The following is a 22,719-nucleotide window of genomic DNA, read 5'->3' as shown; positions in this document are numbered from 1 at the left end:
GAGATCCTTTACTTACGGCTCCTGCCTTTGTGTTTTCCCTTTTGGAAGACCCAGTAGCAACTTTCATTGATCTTGAATGTCATGGATATGGTGAATTGACAATAGTTTGTGTGTATGCACTCCACCATAAAAGTGTATTCCGGCGAAATGGTTTGAGTTGAGTGTACTATAAACCTTCCAAAGTACGACCTATAGGCACCAAAATCTTTGAGTTTTTGAGGACCATAGTTCGACATGAAGGTTAAGAAAGTAACTCACCAACTTAAATCTCCAGTTACATAAATGTGACCTCCCCCATGCGAGATCTTTCCCACCTTCATCTCCTCTTCGCTCTTTACAACAACCAACAACTAGCTGCACCCATACACCTCACCTTCACAATGTCTTCTATCAGTACCAAGGTTCTTATACTATCCGATACCCATGCTCAGTCATTTAAACCGGATATGGAACCCCTCGAGCGAGTAGACGTGGCAATTCATTGTGGCGATCTCACAAATACATCCAAGCTGGAAGACTACAGAAAGACAATCCGGCTCCTCGAGCAAATCAACGCCCCTGTCGAGATCGTAGTCGCAGGTAACCATGACTTTACCCTTGATGATGCGAAGTACAAGCACAAGATCGAAGAGTCGTGTAGAGTGAACCAGGAAGATATCAGCACAGCCATCAAAGCTGAGTACGGCGAGTTTGGAGAAGCTAGACAACTATTATTGGACGCAAAAGACAAAGGAATCATGTTTTTGGAAGAGGGAACACACGATCTTCATCTTTCGAATGGCGCCCGTCTCAAAGTTTACGTCAGTCCGTTTACACCTACGCACGATTGTCCCGGTTGGGGCTTCCAGTACGAAGGCGCCCATGACTTTACTATCGAGAGGAATACCGACATCGCTATAACTCACGGTCCGCCACACGGTATCATGGACATGACTTCCAGAAAGGAGCGCATCGGATGTCCACAGCTGTTCGCCGCCATAGCCAGGGCTCAGCCAAAAGTTCATTGCTTCGGACATGTTCATGAGAGTTGGGGTGCAAGACTAGTCTCCTGGAGACCCAAGATCTCGGAGCGACCTCAGCATTTTACCGACATCGACAATGACAAGTCATATGTTGTTGAGAATCTTGCGCGCTTGAGGGGGTCTAAGTTTGAGTCTCCTGACGACAAGAAGGAGAGGGAAGAGAAGATAGCACGTGACAAGTCTCTACGATACTGTGGGATTGATAAATCACTGCAACCTGGAGAGACCATGTTTGTCAACGCTGCACTCATGGGGAATGGGGAATTAGATCAAGTTCCATGGGTTATAAACATTGATCTAGACAGGTATTGAGTAACAAAGGAAAGGGGAGTAAAAGATTGCATTGTTGTACAAAGCAAACAGATAAAAGCATTACTATGGGAAACAGAAGAAAATACCCAAGATGTATTCCTCCATAAGTAGACACCGTAACAATGTAAAATTTGATTTCTGGAGTAAGGGACCGTATTCATCTGGCCGGCGAAACTTTCCCTCATCTCAACGGGTATTTTGCAACACACTCTCTCTGCATTTTCCGATTGTTGCTTGGATTGCTTTCAAGAAAGATCTCATTGCAGCGACATAACTAAACGATAACTTCCTTTCAGATCCATATAAGCCGAGAAAAAGGACCCCAAGGCATTGTAAGCACGAAAACTGTATGAGAGGTTCAATGGATTATCGCAACCTTTCCGCTTCAGGGTAACCAAATTCAAGAGTTCAATATCGGTAAGTAGGTAACCTTTTTACCGAGACATTCAGTGTTTGTCACTTAATCAAATAACAATACAACAATCCAGGACCTCACAAAAACCATTTGGCTCCAGACAGTTCAAGAATAAAAATAATGGACGATGGTGAGTGAATATGGGTATCATAGTTGGTAATATCATCACGTGACGTTATCGGTGAATGACAAGCTCCGAGTCGCCGGCCTCGCCTCCCGTACTAAGCATAGCGTGGCGTGGGTAAACCATCGATTACCTTGACGAAAAGTACAGATCGCGACTTACAGGTTGCAACCAAGAAATTGGGAATTACAGCCACTTCGGCGGGCAAACAACCGCAACAACTCGAAAAGGAGGTATTAACCCTCATCAAATTATATAGTCGATCTTCGACAAATACCCCCCAATATTGAGATACGACCATCTTTAACCCCCCATCGCCCATCATGGCGCCCCTCGTCGACAACCCCCAAATCAAGCACGCCGAGCTGCTGCGCCCTTTGTCTTTCGGCCTTCACGCTTACGTCTGGCCCTTCACCATCATATGGCCTATCTTCTTCGCCTTCTACCTGAGCCCCGAGCTCTACGGAAAGTACATTGGTGCTCAGGAGTGGACAACTGTCTGGGTCGGCACTATCATCACTCTGCAGTCCCTCACTTGGCTCAGCACACACTGGAGTGTTGACCTCGAGGGCAGGTTCACTGCTTCAAAGGCAAAGGATATTGAGGACGCTCAGTTGATCAAGGTTGTTCCTATTGCAAATGCTGGTACTGCCGCCATTTGCAAGCTGGTCCGCGATAAGGTGGGGAGTCTTTATTCTGGAAACACCGCAAAAAATTATTAACACTTGTTATAGGCTGGTGGCAAGCTCAACACCTCGTTCCTCTTCCAGAAGCGTCGCTTCCTCTACGATACCGTTACCAAGTCTTTCCACACCCTCAAGTACGATATCGATGTTGAGCCTAAGCCTACTATCGGCCATTTCCAGAGCTCAAAGGGTGTCCAGACCCAGACCGAGCTGTCACGAATTGAGCAGCACTATGGCACCAACACCTTCGATATTCCTGTTCCTACCTTTACCGAACTGTTCAAGGAGCACGCTGTTGCGCCATTCTTCGTCTTCCAGATCTTCTGTGTTGGACTTTGGATGCTCGACGAGTACTGGTACTATTCGCTCTTTACACTTTTCATGCTCGTCGTTTTCGAGAGCACCGTTGTTTGGCAGCGTCAGCGTACCCTGACCGAGTTCCGCGGCATGAGCATCAAGCCTTACGATATGTGGGTTTTCCGTCTGGGCAAGTGGACCGAGGTTCAGAGTGACCAGCTCATCCCTGGAGATCTCGTCTCCGTCAACCGGACCAAGGAGGACAGTGGTGTTGCTTGCGATATGCTTCTGGTCGAAGGTACCGCTATCGTCAACGAAGCTATGCTTTCTGGTGAGAGTACTCCCCTCCTGAAGGAGTCCATCCAACTTCGCCCCGCCGATGTTCCTCTGGATTCTGAGGGTCTGGACAAGAACTCTTTCCTCTGGGGCGGTACCAAGGTTCTCCAGATTACCCACGGAAACGCTGACCAGGAGAGGCCCAAGCTTGCTTCCGGTGTTCCCTCTGCTCCCGACAACGGTGCCATGGCCATTGTAATGAAGACTGGCTTTGAGACTTCTCAGGGCAACCTTGTCCGAACTATGATCTACTCCACTGAGCGAGTTTCCGCCAACAACGCCGAGGCTCTCTTCTTCATTCTGTTCCTCTTGATCTTCGCCATTGCCGCCGCTTGGTATGTCTGGGACGAGGGTGTTCGCAAGGATCGCAAGCGTTCCAAGCTTATGCTTGACTGTGTCTTGATCGTTACCAGTGTCGTTCCTCCTGAGCTGCCCATGGAGCTTAGTCTCGCTGTCAACACTAGTCTGGCCGCTTTGGCTAAGCTGGCTATCTTCTGTACCGAGCCCTTCCGAATTCCTTTCGCTGGTCGCGTTGATGTGGCTTGCTTTGACAAGACCGGTACTCTGACTGGTGAGGATCTTGTCGTTGAGGGTATTGCTGGGCTGGCTCTTGGACATGAAGATGAAATTCAGGACACCAAGGAGGCTGACGGTGCTCACTCTACTATGACTCCCGTCACTGAGGCTTCCCTGGAAACCAAGCTGGTTCTCGCCACTGCCCACGCTCTTGTCAAGCTTGATGAGGGTGATATTGTTGGTGACCCTATGGAAAAGGCTACTCTCACTTCTCTCGGATGGACTCTTGGCCGCAACGACACTCTTATGAGCACCAACAAGGCTGGCAGCACCCACGGTACTGTCCAGATCAAGCGTCGATTCCAGTTCTCTTCTGCCCTCAAGCGTCAGAGCTCCGTCGCCATGGTTCACGGAAATGACATCAAGACTGGCCGAAAGGTCAAGGGTACTTTCGCTGGTGTCAAGGGTGCGCCCGAGACCATCCAGAAAATGCTCACGGTTGTCCCTGCTGATTATGAGGAGACTTACAAGTACTTCACTCGCAAGGGTTCTCGTGTTCTGGCTCTCGCTTACAAGCAACTTACTATCGACAGTGAGCTTGGCTCTGGCAAGATTAACGATCTCAAGCGTGAAAAGGTTGAGTCTGAGTTGACTTTCGCTGGTTTCCTCGTCTTGCACTGTCCTCTCAAGGAAGATGCCAAGGAGGCTGTTCAGATGTTGAACGAGAGCAGCCACCGTGTTGTCATGATTACTGGAGATAACCCTCTTACTGCTGTCCACGTCGCTCGCGAGGTTGAGATTGTCGATCGTGATGTCCTTATCCTCGATGCTCCTGAAGATAACTCGAACGGTGATCAGCTTGTCTGGAGAAGCGTCGATGATAAGGTCAGCATCAAGGTCGACCCCACTAAGCATATCGACCCCGAGATTATTCGCTCCAAGGATATCTGTGTTACTGGGTACGCTCTTGCCAAGTTCAAGGGACAGGTCGCTTGGAACGATATCCTCCGCCACTCCTGGGTTTACGCTCGTGTTTCCCCCAAGCAGAAAGAGGACATTCTCCTCGGTCTAAAGGATATGGGTTACTACACTCTGATGGCTGGTGACGGTACCAACGATGTTGGTGCTCTGAAGCAGGCTCACATTGGTATCGCTTTGTTGAACGGAACTCCCGAGGATCTTACCAGGATCGCCGAGCACTCCCGCAACACAAAGATGAAGGAGATGTATCAGAAGCAGATTGACCTCATGGCTCGTTTCAACCAGCCTCCTCCTCCTGTTCCCGCTATGATTGCCCACCTGTACCCTCCCGGTCCCCAAAACCCTCAATTCCAGAAGGCGATTGAGCGTGAGGCTCAGAGGAAGGGCATGACTCCTGAGGAATACGCCAAATCTCAAGGTCACGATAACTTCGAAACAACTATTACTTCTCCTGGTGCTCAAGCTATTATGGATGCAGGCGGTAACCGACAGCAAGAAGCTGCCAAGAAGGCAGCTGGATTCGCCGACAAGCTTGCGTCCGGCATGATGGAAGCTGAACTTGGAGATGATGAGCCGCCTACCTTGAAGCTTGGCGATGCCTCCGTTGCTGCTCCATTCACTTCCAAGCTGCGAAACGTCGTTGCCGTGCCCAACATCATTCGTCAAGGTCGCTGTACTCTCGTCGCCACCATTCAGATGTACAAGATTCTTGCTCTCAACTGTCTTATCACTGCCTACTCTCTGTCCGTTCTATACCTCGAGGGCATCAAGTTTGGCGACACACAGTACACGATCAGTGGAATGCTCATGTCTGTTTGCTTCCTCAGCATCTCTCGTGCTCGTGTTGTCGAAGGTCTGAGCAAGGAACGTCCTCAGCCTAACATTTTCAACGTGTACATCATTGGTTCCATTCTTGGCCAGTTTGCTGTCCACATCGTCACTCTAATCTACACCGCTCGCCTTTGCGACAGACTTGCTCCGTAAGTTCCTATAAGTCTGAAATACTTCGACACAAGAAGCTAACATTTATAGTCGCTCCGAGGATGTTGATCTCGAGGCTGAATTCGCCCCTTCTCTGCTCAACTCGGCTGTCTACCTCCTGCAACTCATCCAGCAAATCTCCACATTTGCCATCAACTACCAAGGTCGTCCCTTCCGCGAGTCTCTTTCCGAGAACAAGGGTATGTTCTACGGAATCGTCGGTGTCTCGGGTCTCGCTTTTGCTTGTGCCCTTGAGCTCTTCCCTGATATCAACACGGGTATGAAGCTTGTTCCTTTCTCCGACGAGTTCAAGACAAACATGGTTTCCGTCATGGTTATCGATTACGGTGCCTGCTGGCTCATCGAGGTCACCCTCAAGAAGTTCTTCAGTGACTACCAACCTCGCGACATTGCTGAGCGTCGTCCCGACCAGCTTGAGCGTGAAGCTGTTCGTCGCGCTGTTGTACAGAAGAAGAAGGATGAGGAAGAGGAGAAGAAGAGACTCGAGAAAGTTGCCGAGTTTGAGCGCAAGGTTGAGGAGCGTCGAAGGAAGATTGAGCAGTGGAGAACTGGAGGAAACTAAGGGTTTGTATGAGATATTGGGTTAGATTTAAAGGCATGGCTTTAGATTAGGCATTAGATTTGAAGGAGAGTTTTTGATGATGAGGGGCAGACTAAAGGAGGAGTCTGCTAGGGAGAGTAGCTGTACATTATGCTGTGGAGTTAGACTTGATCATACATATAATAGCCAATCGTTTTATCCCAGGTATTGCTTTGAAGCGAAGTTGTTTGTAGCCAGGGACCAGACTATGGAGTCATTAAGCCCGGAGATGTGTGACAAGAATTTATGAGATTGTTCAGAGACTTGCTGCCGTCGTCGGGTTTGTTAAGTAGCCTGTAGGCTCGACCTAGCCCTTACCTCAAGCCAGCCGTATGTAAATAGTGATGTGTAGGCATACCTCCTACATGTACACCATCACCATTGTCCCATCATCAATTATGCTGATATTTAAACTGCTCCTGCGAGAAGGCAAGATTAGCCGACATGTGATGAAATATCATACCTTACTTTCTCTCCGATATAATGATGCGGCCATGTCAACTTCCCAGCATCTAGACACCAGTCCCGTAAGCTAACAAACACCAACTTCATTCTTCCGAGCCCTCAGACCCAAAACCCGAAGACTTCCAAGCCTCTTCGTCCTACTTGATAGACTACGTAACCACAACATAGAGCAGCTAGTAGTCAAATGCCGTGCCGTGTCATGCCGAGACCAGACCCTGGACAAGAGGATCAAGCTAGATAATTGGAAGCTCAACAATTGGCTGGATAAAGAGCGGAATTCAACCTCCGATGCAGGAATAAACTTTCAATGGTGGATTCATTCTCTCATCATGTCATGGCCGGTTAAAAGCCGCATTGTGATGATCCCCCACCTCAAGTAGACATTCACATGTTGGTGAGGGCATTGTAATGTGCTCATCATAACTACCCTATGGAGAATATTGGGGTTGAACTGTATATATTTGTATGATAGAGATGGTAGCTGTTACAATTGGACTTGCTGAGTTGATGTCATGATACATGATATGATGAGGATGTTCATGATCTTCAAAGAGAGCAATCAGTCTTATTCGGACGATCACATCCCCCCACCTTATCAAACCACTCGTTTAGAATAGGAAACACTCGGCATTACTACACCATGTATCACAGTGCTTCTCGTTGGCTCGCTGTGACTCCATCATGATATCAATGGTTCTTCCCTTACCCCTCATCTGCGTGCATAAAAAGCCCATGACCCTTCCTATATCGAACTCTCCTTCTTTCTTCTCTTCATTAACTGATTCACTACACAAAACGAACCCAAGGTTTGTATCACTATGATTGACATAGGTTCTGGTCTGACACATTTGACATGCTAGATATCATACACTATCCAAGTACGGCTCTCTCCTAGCAGCCATGGAGCCTTTCAATGGTAGTCTTGTCCAGACCTGATGGGACACTCTTCAGGTAAAGTATCATGCATGAGCCGGTGCCCATCCTCGACCTTGTTCTTGCTTCTCCTGTATCACATGGGAGAAACAGGAAGAAGGGAAGGGATGTGGCTGAGATTATACGGCAAAACTTGATCTGGATAATACCAGCGAAAGGATCATGTCCTCCTCCCAATTAACTCCCAGTATCTAACAACTCTAGGTCTCAAACATGTCTCCCCCTGCTGCTATCTCCCCTCCTTCTCGCTCTGCTGAGCTTGCTACTTCTACCAGCACCAAGCTTCCCGTGGTCGCTAGCAAGAATGTCAACTCCAAGACTGTAGAGGAGATGCTGGGTAACTGGGACTCCTTCCAGTTCGCCCCCATCCGCGAAAGCCAGGTTTCTCGCGCCATGACCCGTCGTTACTTCAAGGACTTGGATAACTACGCCGAGTCTGACATTGTCATCATTGGCGCGGGATCCTGCGGTCTGAGCGCTGCCTACATCTTGGGTAAGAAGCGTCCTGACCTGAAGATCGCTATCATCGAGGCTTCCGTCTCTCCTGGTGGCGGCGCTTGGCTTGGTGGTCAACTCTTCTCCGCCATGATTATGCGCAAGCCCGCCGACGCTTTCCTCGATGAGGTCGGTGTTCCTTACGAAGACGAGGGTAACTACGTCGTCGTCAAGCACGCTGCGCTTTTCACCTCGACTATCATGTCCAAGGTTCTGGCTATGCCCAACATCAAGCTCTTCAACGCTACTTGCGTCGAGGATCTCATCACTCGACCTTCTGACGAGGGCGTTCGCATCGCTGGTGTTGTCACCAACTGGACTCTTGTCTCGATGCATCACGATGACCAGTCCTGCATGGACCCCAACACCATCAACGCTCCTTTGATCATCTCCACCACTGGTCATGATGGTCCTATGGGCGCCTTCTGTGTTAAGCGTCTTGTTAGCATGCAGCGCATTGAGAAGCTCGGCGGTATGCGTGGTCTCGACATGAACCTTGCCGAGGATGCTATTGTCAAGGGAACTCGTGAGATTGTTCCTGGTCTTATTGTTGGTGGAATGGAACTTTCTGAAGTTGACGGTGCCAACCGAATGGGTATGTTGTCATTGCAACCTCTTCATGTGTATGTATACTAATATGGAACAGGCCCTACCTTTGGTGCTATGGCTCTGAGCGGTCTCAAGGCTGCCGAGGAAGCACTCAACATCTTTGACACTCGCAAGAAGCAGAATGATCTGTAAGCGAGTTGTCTTCGGAGAACGGAAAACGGTACACATGGAATCAGGATCCAGAACCTCGTCTCTCCTTGGAGGCATGGAACCTTGTCATTCATTAGGCTATTGATGTCCCAGTTTGAAAGACATCAAGAGATTCAGAGTTATGTAACATAAAAGAAATAAATTGTTGCTCATTCTGGATTATAAACCATCTCGCTTTATGATCGTCATAATTGTATCCTTTGTCTGTAGCCAATTTACTTCTTTGCCATCACTTCAATGACCTCCCTCTCCACGCCGTCATCCTGCTTTGGAGGAAACTTCATGCCTCTATTCTTATCAGTCGGCTCAGCACTAGGTCCCCAACCTCCATATCCATCACCCATGGCCATACCACCGAATCCGCTGACATCGCCGACCGTCGCCTTGCCAGCGAGTTGGTTTTTGCCGACGCCAGGCGTTGAATCAGCCCATGTTTTAAGCTCCTCTCGAGATTTGCCGGTGTATTTTTGGATGTCCTCGTCGCTGAGGGGCACAGGCGCTTTACTATCTTTGTAGCGACGATAGAGAGACTTTTTCTCTGTTGAGTCTGGGGATGATTTGTCTTTGCTGAAGAGTCCCATGATGGCAAAGACGGGATGTAGTGTAGTTCGATTTGTTATAGTGGATTGATGAAGGTGATGGTGAAAAGCTTGGCAGGAGTGAACTTCTAGAAGGTATTTATAGAAAGGTCTTGGAAGGATTTCAGCTCTTCCTTGTTAGTTAGTGACAGCTGTGGCGTCGTCACAAGGCCTACCTAGGTAATTAGTGAGACATACAAATCGGGCGTTGGAATTCCACGATGTGACAAGGAAGAGAGGCAGTGCTATTGAATCATTGGTCAGTCCGCACCCCAAGATCAGCACAATGAGAAGCTGGGGTAAGGCTGTGCCGAAGATCCGCACTTAGGGCAGATTGATACATGAACTGAAATGATGTCAGATTGTATTTCTTCTCAGTGAAGGTTCCATCTCTCAGATTATCTTCAGTCAGTTGAGATACTCCTTCTTGCCAACCCTCTCACAAAGCTCCTTCAAAACACCACCAAGCCATTCATAATCCTCCATCCCAAGATAAACCTGCGCACTCGTCCTGATCCAGAACCTTCCTCCATGCAAGAAAAGTGCTACAAAGGTCTTGTAGTCCCCGATCAAGGTGTTGAGAATCCACTGGAAAGCAGTCTGCGTCTCCTCAGCAGAAACAACTACGTCGTCTTCTTTACCCTTCTCTGTCCAAATGGGCAGCGCAATATTAGCCATGCCGCAATTTCGTAGAGTGCCGGTGCTGTTCTCCATGTATGTCGTGCCCAGCTTCTCAGCGACGTGTTCACTGCCCTTCTTGTTCAGATCACATAGGTACTCGAGTATCTTGTCTTCGCCACCAAGAACGTCCTTGCGCCAGGCGATAGCGTCCTTAACGCAGAGATAAGGTGAGTTATCCAATGTACCCACAAACTCAAAGTTCGTGACGAAGCGGGATTTTGAATTGGGAGGCAAGGGTGTGATGCGCTGGACAAGCTTGGGAATGTAGCCGTGGCTAGTCGACAGTGTCGTTGGGATCAGCTCCTGGTTGCGGATAGGAACGTAAAAGACTGCGCACCCGCGCGGAACGTGAAGCCATTTATGGCAGTTCGACACGAAGAAGTCAGGATCAGCAGCGTTGAGATCAAGCTTCACCATTCCGATTCCTTGAGCTCCATCGACCATGCTCAAAACACCAAGCTTCTTGCAAGCCTTCACCATCTCCTCCCAGGGAAACACCACTCCAGGCCTCGAAGAAACAACATCAAAGATGGCAATCCTAGCCCTCTTGCCCTCCTTCTCGATCTCTTTCACTAGGTTCTCAAATCGACGTATGATTTCGTCATCGTCGATGGGATACTCAAGCTTCACTTCCCGATGCTCTACGGTACCGTAGTAATCGACGAGATAGTCTGCTACTTTACCGCATGCTTCGTAGATGGTAGAAAAGCTGATGATGACGTCCTTTCCGTCAGGGTTCCATTTTAGGTTGCGGAAGACAGTGTTTACGCCTGTTGTTGCGTTGGGGACGAATACGACTGTGTCGAGAGGGGCGTTTACGAGTTCAGCAACTGCTGCGCGGCTTTGGTCCAGCAGTTTAGGGTATTCGTAGCGGATGAAAGGATCAGGACGAGCTTCACTGATTGTTGTTAGGTATAATACGTTGTCGTGGATGGAGGTTGACTTACCTGGCATCCTGATACTCGCGGAACTTAGCCTGAACAGCTTTGGGATATGTTCCAAAGGATCCTAGAATGTTAGCACCTTATCTCACCCTTGCCAATGGCAACATACCATGGTTCATATTCCTCCATTCAGGATCAAACATGAAATCTTTCTTCGCCATACTTCCCATGACAGAAGCACTTTTGCCCCGCACAGGAAGGTCGGTTTTACCAATAGAACCCATGATGAAATAGAATAATCAATCAATAACTGATATGATGATCTAAAGTATTCTGCCGCGCCCTCGATGCTCTTATATAGAAAGTAAGGCATGGCTCTGGGGTGACTCAATTGATAAGAAACTCACAGAGTCACAATGAAGTATCAGTCGTATACCCCACACCATCAACGTCAACGACGCCCTTGACTTCCAATTAGTCTTTCAGCTGCAGTACCCCGTACGGACATCTCCAAGCCAAACCCGAATTGCGGGCCGTCGGTATCCGCAATGCGGCGCCATCTGGACAAGAATTGGCTGCCAAGAGTCTTGAAGACAAAACACTTTATGCCAGTTTAGACTAGCAATTAGGCGATATAATTGTTGCGCCTTGAGCACAGTAGGGCGTGCGGTGTGGATGGGCATCCTCCGGCCCCGGGGCAGGTTAAAATTGCAGTGAAGGCTGAGGGGCCTCAAACGGTGCCCTCGAGGGATAAGAGTCACGATGCCACTCCAGTACAACTACAGTTAAGATATCGCGAGCTGAAGCAGGGATGCTTCGTTAAAGAGTCACCCACAAGCCGCCCGATCACGGAGGATTACAAATGCAAAATGTAGCAAAGAGATGCCAACTCTCATTTCAATTGATGCAGTGCTACTTTGTTCCCAAAAGCCGCGCCATTATCCCCAAACGCCCTTCCATGAATGCTCCTAGTAATCTAAAGCTCCGATGTTGTGTGTCATCGCCCAACTGCGATCGCTTGTATGTGAATTGATTGTCATTCGTCATAAACCAAACTCCCATCTATATTCATGGCTCAACTCATTTGTTGTTAGACTCCCGAATCCTTGATGATGACCGTGTTCGCACGCCTCTCTGTTGAGGAAGAACAAAGTCTTTAGCTACCACTTCGGGTATTTGACCGTGTTTCAACATAGCCAGAGCCGCGAGTGTATCGGACTCTGCTTGGCACATGCCGGGCTTCATCATTAAGCTGTAAGAATCCTGATGGCTACAATATAACCCAAGAGACTTCTCTGGTGGATACCCAGTCACGGGCTGTGGGGGACACTCTTCAAGACCCATTGAGGACCTTTGACTGCGTGTGAAAGGTCTCGTGTTATGAGAAATCTGTGCCAGCGGCAGTGAGCTAGGCATGACCATTGGTGAAACTGGCTGCGGCTGCGTGTTCACATAATATGGCTTGGGGTTCTCTAGAGTCTCGAATTTTGGGGTTGGGGTGTGTGGTGGTTCCATCGGCACCAACCGTTTGTGAGGTGGACTGTTGTGAGGGGACGGTGCTTGCGGCTTCAGTGGTGGAAGATGGAGTGAGCTGTCCATTTGTGCAGCTTTATGACCGGACTGGCGTCTACCAGCTGTGGGCAGTTCGACTTCTTCCCCGTCAATCCTCCTGCGCTTTCGAGTTCGGCCCTTAACCGAATCGATGATTGAGCTTTCGGCCATGTATTTTTCAGGCCTTAGGATGTGACTGAATGGTACTTGAGGTTCTTCGACCTTGGAAGGCTGGGGTGTTTCGGCATTGCGAAGTGTCCGGCCGTGATTGGGATTTAGTGTGGAGGGAGGTTTCTTGGATCGTTCCAAAGCACCCGGTGCAGACTTGCGAGACCGTCTGGTTCTCCTTTGGATTGCGATGGTTTTGTTCGTGAGTGGCTCTGGGGGTTCAGCCAGAGGTAGAGGAACCTCGGTTGGTGCTGCAACAATGGGTGTTGCAATAACGGGTGCTGCAATCTCGGGCAGTGCCACTATCTCTCTAGGCTCAAGAGGATCGAATCCGGCTATCCTGCGAAGGTCCTTCATTATCTTGGGTACCCAGTAAGCGCCTGCAACCTTTGTATCACGAAGAGCAACGGGGTAGGCGGCGACTGGCCGTTTCGCATCCGTCTTTTCGCTCTCCTCACCAGCGCCACTCGACTCCCGCTTCTTTTTGAGCTTGGGAAGTTCAGGTGTTTGCCATAATTTGGGGATCTTTTCTTGCAAGTCAGAAACCCAGGCATCACAATCCCACTGGACCCAGTAGTCGATAACGTCCCCCCATGAGCTCTCTGGGGGTTTAGTATAGTTGACAAAGACAACCTTTCCACCCTTGGCGTGGACTGCCTTCGCAAATTCTCTGACCATCACCTTCAGGCCATGAACTCGTAAGCTGGTGCCGAGAATTAGAAGGAGATCTGGGCATAGAGCCAAATCATGAGTAACAATTGGGCTAATGAGGTGCGCATTGGGATGCTCTTCACCATAGAGCACAATATCTGGCCTCAATTTGCCGACACCCAGAGCTCGTTTTCCGCGCTCTTCGCGAGCGACAGTAGCGCCTACGCAGTGAGGACATTCGGGCTGTTGGCCCGACATGGTCTCCAGCTGACGTCCGTCATCGTCCCAAGAACAAACGCGACCACAGAGGAAACATCGGAGGAGCTCCAACGAACCGTGAAGGAAGACACACTCAACGCCAGACTTGGGTAGGTCCCGGCGAAGGTTCTGTACTGCAGTCATAGCATCTTCTGATGCGCCTTGATCAGATTCAGCTTGAGAAGCTGGCAGCAAGTCCCCTCGCGGCTGACTTGATTGTGATTGTTGGCTAGCCTCATTGTCCGATGATTGCTGTGATTTGTCCGAGTTTGCTTCGGTCATGGCGTTAACCTCATCAACCATTCTGTTGAGTTGATTAAGATTGGCAGTTGACTTTCGAGAGAAGCGGCCACGGCTACCAGGTCCATCGTCGAGACGGGTTGAAAGCCCAACCTTCTCCTCAATCTGATCAATATTTTGCGTGTAGCAACGAACAAGCTTCCCGCGGTCCCTCAAATGGCTAATAAACTTGTGAGAACTTGTGGGCTCCACGTTTCTAACCTTTTGGCGCAGAGTCGTTGCAAACGTATAAAACACAGACGTTCTCAACGGATCCGACCATATTGATGCGTCAAACATGTCCTTCCCCTTCATGTTGGGTAGTGTATTCTTGCCTGCGCCAAGATTTGTTTGTGATAAACTGGGGTTTGAAGGCGGGGTGTCGTCAACCTCGGATGGTGACGTGCTGCTGCGACTACTTGGGCCATCGTCTGTCGTCGCGTGGGATGAGAATGGCTCGAATAGAACGGGAGGTGGTGAAGATAGTGGCGAAGAACTAGGTGGGATTCCAGAGTCGTTCAACTGATTCCGTCGCGTTCTTCGGAAAGCAGCGGGCGGTGTGAGGCGAAAGTCTTCAGGCGGAGGTGAAGAGAGCGGGGAAGTTGGAATAGCGATAGTTGAGCGTGTCGTCCTGGGATTTAACAGCGGTGCTTGTGAATCGTCTAGTAACGTTTCGTCTTCTGTATCACCCTCGACCTGAATCGTGTCTGCGACTTTCTCCTCTTCTACCGGCTCAGGGTCTTCCAACTGAACTTCTATTTCTTCCTCCATTTCGCCCGACTCCTCTTCAGGTTCAGGTAGCTCATCGCGTACTACTTTTCTTCTCTTGGGCGCCGGGCGAGCTTCCGAGTCAGATGTTTTGTCATCGGTGGTTCCTTCAAGCAGACGCGCCTGCTGTGTTGCCGCGTCGAATTGTGCACTGATTAACGAGTAAAGACCGTTCTCGGAACGAAAATCCTAGAACGATTAGCTACCCAACCGACGATTGCGTATACCAAAAGCATCTCCATAACGCAGGCTGGAGTGCCCATCGAGAAAGCTCACAGGAATGCCCGAATTCGTGCTGATACCAGCACCAGTCACAACGATAACCTTGCGCGCCTTGAGTAGTCCATTGGCGATTTCCCTTAACTCGTCCTGGGACTCGGGAGAAACGTGTGTGGTCGGCATTGTTGAGGAGGAAAGGGTGTCGGCCGCGTCGCGGTATCGTAGCGGGCGGGTGTAAGCCGCGATCGCGTGGAGCCGACTGCGATATTGACGAGCTTACAATACTGATAATTGAATATGGCCTGTTGTCATTGTAGTACGGATATGTGTCGTCGATGAAGCGTAGGGAGCACTGAAGGCGAGGTCGTTCGTGGTGTGAGGTTCAAGTTTCTTAACTTAGTAAGGTTGTGGCGGGCGAGAGGTGACTTAGATTTGGAGTTAAGATTCGAGACTGGGGTCGCGAAGCGGGAGGGCACCAAGCTGCCGAGAAAGTGATTCAAGCGACGGCCAATAGAAATAGTGATTGAATAGATAGCAGGGCAACGTCTCGAAAGGTCAGAGAGTCATCTAGAATGATTGATTGATGTTGATTCAATATCCCTTTGTAGAGAAGAATTGAGTGGTCCCAAAACAAACCCATGCATGAACGCGCTCCAAGTCTGGACCTCTAAAGTGCAAGTGCCCGCTCCTGTAATGTCGGACGCGCTTTTCAGAGGCTGGGTAAGGATTCTACAGCGGGCAGGCACCTATCGATATGGAAGGGGCCCGGGCGGGACCAAAGCGCCTTGCGAAGAACCACTGGCAGTTACCCAGTAAGGTAGGTAGGGACGGGAGCTGTAGGGACAAACCGCTAAATTACCCGCTGGCTGTCAACTCCCCACTCAGTTAAGGTGACTTTAAACATCACCTTACATCGTCCCACCCTCAGATGTCCAAGCTGAGCCATCGCAACACGTGAGTGTTTACTCGTATTATAGTATTAACAGCTTTAAGATAGTATACATTTTAGAATGATAGACGAACAACTAATCTAAATTAAACAGCAACCAGCACATCAAAGAGCTTCTGGAAGTCAGCTGGAACTCCCAGACCGGTAATCGCATCCCAACCCTTTGCTGCTGGCCAGCCTGCAGGGCTATGGCCCTTTTCGAAATCGCATGCTCTGCTCTCTCCTACAGAAACGTCTGAGAGCACTGCCTGAACCTCATCAGAGTACAGGACCTCGTTGATCCAGCCCAACACATCCTTGCCCTTACGCACGCGCGCATCGTTGATGAGCGCAATCATGGCTGCGACCACGGGTGTACTGGCACTAGTACCTCGGAGAGCGACTTGCTGGCCCTTAAGACGGGTAACGAAGCTAGTCGCGGTGATAGAGATGTCAGGAACTCCTCGGTTGCTGGCGTTGAAGTGGCCCTCGAGGTGACCGTCGAGCGTCTTAATATAGTTCTCAACGGAAGCATCCTGCCACTTCTCACGAGGGAAATACTGAGAGAAACCACCTCCACTGAACTCTGCACCTTCAAAGGGCTCAACACCAGCTGCAATACCACCGATGCTAGTGACCCAAGGGCAAGTTGCAGGGAAAACAGCCATGGTGACATCCTTGTTGGTACCATCGTTGGTGCGGCAAGTTGAATTAGAACTTCCCTTTGCACCTCCATCGCCGGAAGCGGCCAGGACGGTTGTACCACGGGCTGTCAGAAGACCAAACAATGAGCAAACACGCTCAGCGTACTTGCGGGGGACTGAAACCTCGTTATCACCATAAGAGACGGAGAGCACGTGAGGGACCTCGTCATCAGAAAGGTCAAGGAGGTAGTCGAGGAACTCCAGGTAAGGCTCGTTATCGTTGTACTCCTCAGGAACTTGCTCGCCGTCATCGCCCAATTGAGGGCCACGACCGTCGGCGAGATAGTAAGTGATGTTGGTAGGATAACCAAGTGCCATGGCGTACTGGACATCCAAGGCCGCCTCATTACCCGAGTCAAAGAGATCCTGCGAGTTCTTGGCACCATTGATCAACTGGGTTGAGAAGTTGTAACGGGCTTCATAGAGAGGCTTTGCATAGATTCTCAAGAAATCCTCGGCGTCTGCGTAGTTGGCGTACTCTTCAAGGAAACCGGCAATACCGAAGCGGATTGGCGAGGTACCGTTGTAGGCAGGATAGCTGATATTGAACTGCTCTCGAAGGCAGTCGGGTTTGACAGCTCTGGTGCAAGGAATGCTGGCGCGCTTGTCCAGCTGCAAGCTTTTGAGCATATCGGGAGTGAAATCCGGGTCGGGAGTGGTAAGTTCCCTCGTAGGTCGCATGAAGTTGGCGATGGGATGGATGAAGTGGACGGAATCGGCCAAAGACTCAGGTACCGAGTAGTCTCTTGTTCGAAGAACGGGCTCTTGATCTCCGAACTGGTAGAAGCCAATCTTGGCGTCAAGGAGATCTTGAGCCTCTTCCACGGTAGTCTTGACATGAATCCAATCCTTGTCAGACGTAGCCTTCGCCGCTACACCTTTGCTCTTCAACCATGACAACACTTGGTCGACGTCCTTGTCGTCTGGGTTTCGGAGAGCGAGTGCTTCCTTCTGGCTGAGGTGTCGCTGGATGTATTTTCCACAGGTAGCGTCGCGCTTTCGCAGTCCGGTCTCGAGGTTCTTGATATCGGGCTGCCGCATAGCAATAGAGAGTCGCAGGACATGACTAGGATCAACAGCCTGGTCGATCTTTTCCCAGCCATTCGGGAGGACGGGGGTCTCTTCGACCTTGATGTTCTTGGCGGTACCAAGACCAGCCAAAGCCAGGGTGGTGAGGAAAATGGTGGATATCATGATTGCTGCTATTCAGAGACCAGTGTGCAACAAGAAGATGAAATGAATTAAAGGGAGGGAATCTTGAGCGAATGCAGAGGACCTCTCAGAGGTTAAATGAATGTAAAAACGGAAAGTGCCGATTGTCAAGTTTCAACCGATGGTTCCTTCCTTCACGAATAGTAACACCCGATCGCTTGACAGAACCGACGTGACCAGTCCATCAAAAGCGCGGCGATGATGTTTATAATGTACCGACTGTCCTACGGTTGACTCCACAACCCAAAGGGGGATCATCTCTATTATGCCGTCATATTAACGGGGTCCAATGGCTAAAAATGGCGGATCTGAAACCTCATTCAATCTCGCACGATAAAGCGGGTTTAAAGGGAGCATTTTTTTCTCGTGTTGATGGTTGCGCATCGCAATTAGACCGGCGGAAGCGGCAGAAAAAAGTGGTCACCTGTTGTAAGCGAGCAGAACAGAGTTTGATATGAGTCGCGTAAGGTAAATAGCTGCCAGCTACTGATTCCAGATGAGGCCTTTTGCAAAGAAGGTTTGTTGAGTTTTTGATAGTGTCTGCTTGTTTTGTATAAATGATGCCATTTGTTAGTCGATATGGAGTCTTGAAAACGGACGGATGTCAATGCTTAACGCCATCCGGCGCCGGCTCCACCCGTGAAAGCCTCACTTCGAGAAACAAAGGAGCACGTGAGTCTCCACGTGATGATCTTTGCCGACTCCCCGGCTGCAAGTGTAACCTGAGGTTTCAACGGCAAGAGATGGACCGATCAACTCCCCGTAGTACAGCATCACACCTCTCAATGTTCTGATTTTATTCTCCACTCGGAGACTTGTCTAGCATTACATTGCATTACCATTACAAGATGACAACGGCGACACAATCCATGTCGTACTTGATATCGGGCTTAATGGTTTCACAAACGCCGAACACTGAAAATCCCACTCTGATCTTTGCCGAGCTTGAATAGAGACAAGCTACTTCAGTCATCCGCTTGGATCTCAGTGCAGTACATGCATTGAACTTGACGAGCTAGACGAGGCGAATTGTTTCCTCCTTCCTAGCCAAGACTCAAGAGTCAAGACGCACAAGAACCTCCGCTTATTTGCCGCTAGCACTCAAGTGAGAGCTCTCTGATTTGTTCTCTTACAAGTTCAAGACTTTGACTGTTCATTCAGACCCGTTTGTGCGCAGTAAAAACTCCACTACGTTGCATGACTGGATATCCACAGCCGATGGTCCGAAGGGACCAGGACTCATGACGACGACCCGAAAGAACGCTACTGCATTGGAACAATAAGAAATCTTGAAATTTTACTAACAAGTCCCATGGGGTTCGCAATTGGTCAAAAGAATCTGCCATACCCATACCGCAATTTATGTGCATTTTGCCTGGCATTCTTATTCGATCTCACATGCGGTCTACACTTTGGACTCACCAATCAAGGTATCACTCGGTTCAATAGACTTGTTCCCCGGAGTTATTCACGGACTGAGACTTGTTCTTTCAGCCCATCATACGGCCTGTGGATGTGATACTAGGATTCGCACCTCCGCTATTGACCCAGAGAAACGTGGGTGCAGTTACTGTCCAGCGGGGGTTTGACTTGGTTAACTCGCCTCGAGAATAAATATTCAATCCCTTTAAAACTTGGATCTAGTCGATTCAGTTTTTCTTTCTTCTTTCCCTCTATCGTCTGTGCCTCTTGTGTGTTTTTGTCTAGTTGTCTTCATAATTCACTTGAAACTTTGATCTTTACAAGCAATACGTAACCAATATGACAGGCTCCGAACATCTCAATGTCTTCAAGGGTCCTGAATCCGTTCGCAACTATTTCGACCCTGAGCAATCACCTCCTTTGCCTCTAGTTGAGATTCCCGATTGTCTCAACCCTTACCGTCAGGATGGCGTTCGCATCTACGCCAAGATGATGACCATGCACCCTGCCACCAATGTCAAGGTGATGCCCGGTTAGTCTGCAAAACTACAACAACCACTGGGCATGCAGCTAATCATCGTGCAGCTATGAACTTGTTGGAGAACGGTGTTGAGCCTGGCAAGACAAAGACCATCGTCGAGAGCAGTTCCGGTTCAACTGTCATTTCCATGGCCATGGTTGCCCGTGCTTTTCACGGTATTAACGATGTTCACGCCTATCTCAGCAACAAGACAAGTGAGACCAAGCTGCGCATGATGCAGTTCTTTGGCCTCAATGTGTAAGTCACACTTACCCTCTTACAAGGGAATGCTTGCTAACTGCTGTGAAGTACCCTTTTTGGTGGCCCTGCTCAACCTACGCCGGTTGATGAGCGAGGTGGTATCAGAGCCGCAGCCCGAAAAGATGCCCAGTCTGAATCTGTGTGCAGTCCTAACCAGTACATCAATGACGATGTAAGTCTCCCATTATGCAAACCCCCACACTCATTTACTAACGAACCGCAGAACTGGAAGTCACATGTGCGATGGACTGGTCCTCAAATCCACCGCCAACTCCCAGAGATCAATGTGATTGTAGCCTCCATGGGAACTTCTGGTAAGATATGCTCATCAATTACAAGTATTATGCGCACTAACTCAATTCAGGCACCATGACTGGTCTCGGTACCTACTTCAAGGAGGCCAAGCCTGATGTGTACAGAATTGCGTATGTTCTATTGACATCCTCAACACCCTCGAGTAATTCCTAACCTTGATAGTGTATGTACCAACGCAGGAGAGCGTGTCCCTGGACCTCGCGAGTACTCCTTGATGAGCGAGGTGGGGTTCCCATACCTAGCCTCTCACGATGCCCTCGAGGAAGTCGGCGCACCAGACTCATACTCCCTCTCATTGGACCTTACTCGCCAGGGTATCGTCTGCGGTCCTTCCTCGGGTTTCACTCTGAAGGGTCTGTTCCAGCGCCTTGAGAAGCTGAAGCAAGAGGGAAAGCTATCGGAGCTTGCTGGATCTGATGGCGAGATCCACTGTGTGTTCATGTGCTGCGATCTCCCCTTCCAGTACTTGAACGAGTACTTCTCTAACCTAGGTCCTGAGAAGTTTAGCCCTCTTCGTAATGAGGTATGTAAAATTCAGAACCTGGTAATGGGACAATACTAACATAACCCAGCGCTTGAGGAACGTCGATCTCTACCGTTATGATGACGCCTGGGAGCTCAACTCTCTGACTGCCCTATCAAACTACTTCACCATTCACCCCCTAGGAACACATGACACCGTCCTCTCCCTCGCAGACCAAATCGACAAGGCCCTCACTCCCTCTATCAACACCCAAATCCTGGACTTCCGCCGCTCATCAGACTACGACGCTTTCCACCTCCCCAACTCTGTCAACATTCCCCTCGAGGCTCTTCGCAACGGACCCGACAGTGGCAGCCCCTTCTCCAACCCCGCCGACGAGTGCGCCATGCTCGAGGAAGTCTGGCTTGAGCTGGAGAGCCTCTTCAGCGTCAAGGACAAGAGCGGTAACCGAAATGCTAGCGCTGAAGCGCTCATGTCTATGCTCCGTGGCAAGAAGGTCTTGACTCTATGCTACGACGGTGATAGCTCTCGTGTTGCCAACAGTGTCCTTCGTGCCAAGGGCGTTGAGGCAGAGTGTGTTCGTGGAGGTTACGGTGCATTGGCTAAGTTGCAGATGCCTTGCAACAACACCTGCGAGGTTGTCTCTATCCCCGTTCCTGTGGAAGTCTAAACACAAAAGCTGTTCTTGATGGCTTTAAGCTACAAGTTTGTGCACTTTCATTGGTAGCCATAAGCTACAATACTGTCCTTTTCGCATTGAAACCGGCCGGAAGTGCAGTGGGCATCCGGGGTCGGTCGATATTTTACACATTCGGAGTTTTCTTTTTTCTATTGATACGACTTATGACTTGAACACGAAGAGATTGGCTTCAACAAAAACGTATGGGGAGGGAAGGCCTAAGCCGGAAGTGCAGTTGGTTTCTGGGTTTGAGGCAAGGGTGATAAAATTTGGTACAGAATATACGAGTTTCCAAACTAAATGTCCTTCATCGCAAAGTTATGAACCTTGAGGAGTGAAACTTAGGTGTACAATCTCAATTCAGCGGATGCAACACGTACCATCTGTTCCTGGTTCCGGGATTCTGGAATTTCTTCAGAAGCAAACAAGACAATAGAAGCATTCCACGGTAGCCCTCCGGCTCATTCCTCTGGTATCAGTTCCCATTGGAAGACGGGTATTTAAACTTCTATGGACGTGGCTCTAGTCTGGATGCTGCCAACTAACACGGCAATTCGGGAATTCGGGAATAGCATGCTGAGATAGGAATGTGAATGTCAAACTTCTTTTGTGCCGAGACCCTGAAACCCTTCATCCCCTGTTGATCACCGATCGACGACGTTTCTAGTCTCAAGTTGCAGTATCACGACATGTTACAGAATATGCGATCCGGTATATCCATCCACCTCGGGCCCGTTGATCTTCTTCAGTAAAAATGACGAAAGAGGCATCGAAGCTGAAGAGAATCCTATCGAACCTCGGTGCCGCTCTTGTCACAAACCCACCTACAAAATCCAGACCGGGCGATGGTAAAAGGTTATTGACACAAGGAATGCGGAGCGGTTAGACTAGTACGCCCTAGATTCCCATACCACGGACAGTTACCAAGTCCACGGTACAGTAGAAGATCAGTTGAGGCTCATGTGACAACTCTTGACGCCGCATGTTGAGCTTATGGAGAAATCAAGGCTGTGATTGAGCGAGACGCCTTGCGTAACAAGATGGGAGAAGTAGTGGATGGTAAGTTGTTCGGTACCGAGAGGAAGAAGCTTAGTATCATGGTTGGTTGGCAGGTTGGTAGACAGATGTTTGGGTTGAAAGAGAGAATAGCGCTTCTGCAGGAACAAAACTTAACGGTCGGTTGACCTGCATAAGAATTCCGAGTCGGTAGACTAACTACCTACTAATTGCTGTA

General features: G+C 49.4%; 8 protein-coding genes across 8 annotated transcripts; 4 read left to right on the top strand and 4 right to left on the bottom strand.

Moving 5' to 3' along the window:
- Positions 1–380: 380 nt before the first annotated feature.
- Positions 381–1,334, top strand: FIESC28_02571 (uncharacterized protein; the record flags this gene model as incomplete). Its single annotated transcript, XM_031156720.1, has 1 exon — positions 381–1,334. The coding sequence occupies one exon, from the start codon at positions 381–383 to the stop codon at positions 1,332–1,334; it is 954 nt and encodes a 317-aa protein (XP_031019229.1).
- An 862-nt stretch (positions 1,335–2,196) lies between these two features.
- Positions 2,197–6,253, top strand: FIESC28_02570 (uncharacterized protein; the record flags this gene model as incomplete). The annotated part of the gene is made up of 3 exons (XM_031156719.1): positions 2,197–2,553; positions 2,608–5,669; positions 5,722–6,253. The coding sequence occupies 3 exons, from the start codon at positions 2,197–2,199 to the stop codon at positions 6,251–6,253; spliced, it is 3,951 nt and encodes a 1,316-aa protein (XP_031019228.1).
- A 1,629-nt stretch (positions 6,254–7,882) lies between these two features.
- On the top strand, positions 7,883–8,905 carry FIESC28_02569 (uncharacterized protein; the record flags this gene model as incomplete). The annotated part of the gene is made up of 2 exons (XM_031156718.1): positions 7,883–8,759; positions 8,811–8,905. The coding sequence occupies 2 exons, from the start codon at positions 7,883–7,885 to the stop codon at positions 8,903–8,905; spliced, it is 972 nt and encodes a 323-aa protein (XP_031019227.1).
- A 233-nt stretch (positions 8,906–9,138) lies between these two features.
- FIESC28_02568 (uncharacterized protein) lies at positions 9,139–9,504 on the bottom strand (the record flags this gene model as incomplete). Its single annotated transcript, XM_031156717.1, has 1 exon — positions 9,139–9,504. One exon carries the CDS (start codon positions 9,502–9,504, stop codon positions 9,139–9,141), a length of 366 nt encoding a protein of 121 aa, XP_031019226.1.
- A 405-nt stretch (positions 9,505–9,909) lies between these two features.
- Positions 9,910–11,350, bottom strand: FIESC28_02567 (uncharacterized protein; the record flags this gene model as incomplete). Its single annotated transcript, XM_031156716.1, has 3 exons — positions 9,910–11,080; positions 11,130–11,190; positions 11,236–11,350. 3 exons carry the CDS (start codon positions 11,348–11,350, stop codon positions 9,910–9,912), a joined length of 1,347 nt encoding a protein of 448 aa, XP_031019225.1.
- Positions 11,351–12,146: 796 nt separating this feature from the next.
- Positions 12,147–15,143, bottom strand: FIESC28_02566 (uncharacterized protein; the record flags this gene model as incomplete). Its single annotated transcript, XM_031156715.1, has 2 exons — positions 12,147–14,930; positions 15,018–15,143. 2 exons carry the CDS (start codon positions 15,141–15,143, stop codon positions 12,147–12,149), a joined length of 2,910 nt encoding a protein of 969 aa, XP_031019224.1.
- An 852-nt stretch (positions 15,144–15,995) lies between these two features.
- Positions 15,996–17,786, bottom strand: FIESC28_02565 (uncharacterized protein; the record flags this gene model as incomplete). Its single annotated transcript, XM_031156714.1, has 1 exon — positions 15,996–17,786. One exon carries the CDS (start codon positions 17,784–17,786, stop codon positions 15,996–15,998), a length of 1,791 nt encoding a protein of 596 aa, XP_031019223.1.
- Positions 17,787–19,565: 1,779 nt separating this feature from the next.
- On the top strand, positions 19,566–21,476 carry FIESC28_02564 (uncharacterized protein; the record flags this gene model as incomplete). The annotated part of the gene is made up of 7 exons (XM_031156713.1): positions 19,566–19,758; positions 19,812–20,004; positions 20,056–20,179; positions 20,231–20,321; positions 20,372–20,432; positions 20,485–20,845; positions 20,895–21,476. 7 exons carry the CDS (start codon positions 19,566–19,568, stop codon positions 21,474–21,476), a joined length of 1,605 nt encoding a protein of 534 aa, XP_031019222.1.
- Positions 21,477–22,719: the final 1,243 nt, after the last annotated feature.

Source organism: Fusarium coffeatum (genome assembly GCF_003316985.1).
Source record: "Fusarium coffeatum strain FIESC_28 chromosome Unknown BRIP53273_contig_55, whole genome shotgun sequence".
Taxonomy (NCBI): domain Eukaryota; kingdom Fungi; phylum Ascomycota; class Sordariomycetes; order Hypocreales; family Nectriaceae; genus Fusarium; species Fusarium coffeatum.
The sequence above is the reverse complement of the archived record's forward strand: the minus strand, read 5'-3'. Positions and strand labels throughout refer to the sequence as shown.